The 4,082-nt window shown below is 41.4% G+C and overlaps 1 protein-coding gene across 3 annotated transcripts in view; it reads right to left on the reverse strand.

Annotated features, from left to right (window-relative positions):
• LOC111951859 (annexin A11) overlaps positions 1-4,082 on the reverse strand; it is a 35,072-nt gene that overhangs the window by 14,579 nt on the left and 16,411 nt on the right. For 2 of the 3 annotated variants that reach the window (XM_023970145.2, XM_070435002.1), the window contains exons 7-12: positions 3,610-3,723; positions 3,295-3,385; positions 3,090-3,169; positions 2,920-2,976; positions 2,621-2,714; positions 742-2,424 (exon numbers count right to left, since the gene is read on the reverse strand). In XM_023970145.2, coding sequence (XP_023825913.2) covers positions 2,306-2,424; positions 2,621-2,714; positions 2,920-2,976; positions 3,090-3,169; positions 3,295-3,385; positions 3,610-3,723 — 555 coding nt within the window. In that variant the 3' untranslated portion in view covers positions 742-2,305. Of the gene's footprint in view, positions 1-741; positions 2,425-2,620; positions 2,715-2,919; positions 2,977-3,089; positions 3,170-3,294; positions 3,386-3,609; positions 3,724-4,082 lie in introns of those variants that run through there. The other variant, XM_070435001.1, reaches the window with a different exon arrangement.

The following is a 4,082-nucleotide window of genomic DNA, read 5'->3' on the forward strand; positions in this document are numbered from 1 at the left end:
ATTTGCAAATTATGGTGGAAAATAAGTATTTGGTCAATAACAAAAGTTTATCTCAATACTTTGTTATATAACCTTTGTTGGCAATGGATTTTTTTYTCTCATTTTGTCTGTCATAGTTGAAGTGTACCTATGATGAAAATTACAGGCCTCTCATCTTTTTAAGTGGGAGAACTTGCACAATTGGTGGCTGACTAAATACTTTTTTGCCCCACTGTAGTGTCACTATTGTTATTTCCCTGCTGCTCTTTAATTACTTGTTCATTTTATTTCTTATTCTTATTTGTATTTTTTAAACTGCATTGTTAGTTAGGGGCTTGTAAGTAAGCATTTCACTGTGAGGTCTACTATACCTGTTGTATTCGGCACATGTGACTAATAAATTCTGATTTGATTTGAACATTTGATTTGACACAATCACATGTCTTTTTTTCCATGGGAAGACTTGGGAACAGATTTCCTAAATTAAACACATTTTTTGCTGAATTTCTGGTGATTTTATAGTCTTTGACCAAAAACTATTTTTGGAGGCCCAAAAAAATCACTTGCCTGATTGAGTGAGAAAGTTACAGATGCACAAATATCATACCCATAAGACATGCTAACCTCTCACTATTACAGTAACAGGGGAGGTTAGCATTTTTGGGGGGGTATGATATTTATGCCTCTTAACTTTCTCACTCATCATTATTCACAATTACTTCAGGATTTTCCGTAATCATGGTAGCATCCACATTCATGTAGAAGTGTTGAGAAACATATTTTATTCTTATTTACAATAAAAGTGACTCTGAAATGACACAATCAATGATTTACCATTCATTTCTATTGGGCACAAAATAATCTGAAACACAACCAAAACAAACAGCAAATGCATTTAATGCATTGTAGAGTTACAAACTTAATGTAATCCTTGAGTGCTAGGAATATGGGACTAAATACTACATTTTTCACTATTTTAATACACATATAAGTTAATTTATCCCTATACTTTTGATTCCCTAAAATTGGGGCACTACGTAAACATAGTGCTGTAATTTCGAAACAGTTGACCCGATATGGATGAAAATGCCATCAAATTAAAGCTGACAGGAACTTCATAGTATCATTTCAAATCCAAAGTACTGGAGTAAAGAGCCAAAACAACAAAACATTTATCACTGTCCCAATACTTTTCAAGCTCATTGGTGTTAACACATTCAATACATTTGGCCTCAACCCAATTGAGATGGTTTGGGATGAGTTTGACCACAGAGTGAAGGAAAAGCAGCCAACAAGTGGTCAGCATATGTGGGAACTCCTTCAAGAATGTTGGAGAAGCATTCCAGGTGAAGCTGGTTGAGAGAATGCCAAGAGTGTGTAAAGCTGTCATCAAGGCAAAAATATTTTGATTTGTTTAAAACTTTTTTGGTTACTACATGATTCCATATGCGTTATTTCATTATTTTTTTTAAATGAAAAACTCAAACTTTTGACTGGTACTGTAGGTGCGTGTGTGTGTGTGTGTGTGTGTGTACACGTTTTACTATATCTGTGAGTGCCAGAAGTCCTCACAAGAATAGTAAACCAACAAAAATTCTGAGAAGTGAGGACATTTTGCCAGTCCTCACTTGTAAAAAGGCAATTTTAGGCTTCGGGGTTACGGTAAGGGTTAGGAAATTATTATTATTATTTATATTTTACCCCCTTTTTCTCGATCTTGTCTCATCGCTGGAACTCCCAAATGGGCTCAGGAGGCGAAGGTCGAGTCATGCGTCCTCCGAAACATGACACGCCAAACCGCACTTCTTAAAGACCCGCTCGCTTAACCCGGAAGCCAGCTGCACCAATGTGTCGGAGGAAACACCCTTCACCTGATGCCCGAGGTCCGCCTGCCGCCCGAGGTCCGCCTGTGTCCGGCACACCACAAGGAGTCGCTAGAGTGCGATGAGCCAAGTAAAGCCCCCCCGGCCAAACCCTCCCCTAACCCGGACGAAGCTGGGCCAATTGTGCGGTGCTCTATGGGACTCCCGATCATGGCCGGTTGTGATACAGCCTGGGATCAAACCCGGGTCTGTAGTGACGCCTCTATCACTGCGATGCAATGCCTTAGACCGCTGCCCAACTCGGGAGGCCCGAAAATATGATTTTGAATGGGAATCAATTGTTGCTCCACAAAAAGTCCTCACAGGTATAGTAAGACATAGTTGTGTGGGTGGGTGGTGCGCATTGTTTTGGGTGCTACGTAGTGTTMGTGTGTGCATGTGTAGAAACGTGTAGGTGTGACACTGGATAGACCTGTATAGGCATGGCAGTGCATGTGTGTGTATTAACCAAAAGGTTTCCCCTTACCCACGGCCACCATTCCACTCTCCAGGTCTCCAGACATTTCTCTGTCGATGCTCTTCTCTAGGTCTCTGCCACACATCTGTTGGTACTCATGGAACACTACACACACACACACGCACACGCACACACGGATAAGGTAGCGGCAAAAGTTCTAGCTACGAGTCAAGGTGAGCGGAGAGCACCAGAGGACTGATATTTCATATACATTAAATTGATATTTTATATACATTTAATTTATATTTCATAGATATTTAACTTCTGYCGTCACAGTACCATTCCTCTCCCCTGTAGTTACCTGCTCTGAGGTGGGGTTTGCTCCTAGAACACAGGATGGCGTTGAACTTGGACTCATCAGTTCCCACCTTGTTCTCCCCAGCAGCATACAGTGCCTGGACAGAGGGCACACAATACACACAGGCATCTTTCAATGAGTAGGTAGAGATTTCTAATATGTTGTGTAGAGTCCAGAGTTTTTCCTGCTCAAATCACGTGGTCATGAAAAACTCATGGCCCGACGTATGCTGAAGACATACTACAGTATGTAGATTAGACGTCACAAGGTCGTAATAGATAAGAAATGGCAATATACGGTACCTGAGCATCTTGTTTAGCTACAGAGATGTCCACCGTCTCTCTTTCATCTCGATTACCCTGAGRGCACAAACACAACACATAATGAATCATCCATCTATATGTACTGTTCCTATATGTATATGTATTTAGAATGTATACACTATTCTATATCTATGGGCCATGGGCTGTACCTGGGCCAGAGAGATGAGGAGTCTACGGAAATGTCCTGAGGTGTCCCCACTGATGGCATCTTCCAGAGACTTCTTATACTCTGAAATAACACACACAGTCCACTTCCACAATCCAATACAACCGAGGCGTGGTGTGTTTCTGAAAGGAAATATACAACTTCCTTGTTAACATTGTCTCCCTGAACAGTGTTTGTATGTAACTCACCTGTCTTGTAGACCTGGTTGAGCTCTCTGATCTCTGCATTGGAGCGAGAGGACAGGATCTCTATCAGACAGGCCTCGTCTGTCCCTGCGCCCTGTCAGAACATACAGCAGAGAATGGCTGGGAGGTTATAACAGGGATATTATTATATACCAAGTATGATTTGTCTTTCTCTGTTCTTTAAGTTAGTTTAGCTAGTTAATAACACAAAAATAACACAAAACAAAACATTACTCGTTTACATGCACACGCACGCACACACGCACATATGTTAAGAAGAGGGAATCTGTCAGTGATTATAAAAACCCTTTCACAAACCTTAATGGCTTCCTTCAGTTCGTATGCATCAAGCTGGGATGGAGTCTTCAACATGGTCAGCACCAGCTTCTCAAAGTTCCCTGACAGCTCGGACTTAAGATCCTTAACCAGATCCTGGGAAGGTAAGGGGATACAAGCTTGGTATAATTCAATGCTATCCAAGCAGTCTTTGAGTTGGGCTGGTGCTCAGCAATACAGCGAACAAGCACCTTGAATTTTCTGTCTTGAATACAGACACCGTAATTTTCTGTACTGCTTGAGGACTGGCACCTCTTTTAGAATATTGGCAGTAAGTCTATATAGTATAGTGCAGGGTTCTCCAACTCTGTTCCTGGAGAGCTACCGTTCTGTAGGTTTTAACTCCAACCCTGTTCCTAGAGAACTACCTTTCTGTAGGTTTAACCTCCAACCCTGTTCTTAGAGAGCTACCATTCTGTAGGTTTAATCTCCAACCCTGTTCCTAGAGAACTACC

The sequence above is a fragment of the Salvelinus sp. IW2-2015 genome, linkage group LG25, assembly GCF_002910315.2.
Source record: "Salvelinus sp. IW2-2015 linkage group LG25, ASM291031v2, whole genome shotgun sequence".
NCBI lineage: Eukaryota > Metazoa > Chordata > Actinopteri > Salmoniformes > Salmonidae > Salvelinus > Salvelinus sp. IW2-2015.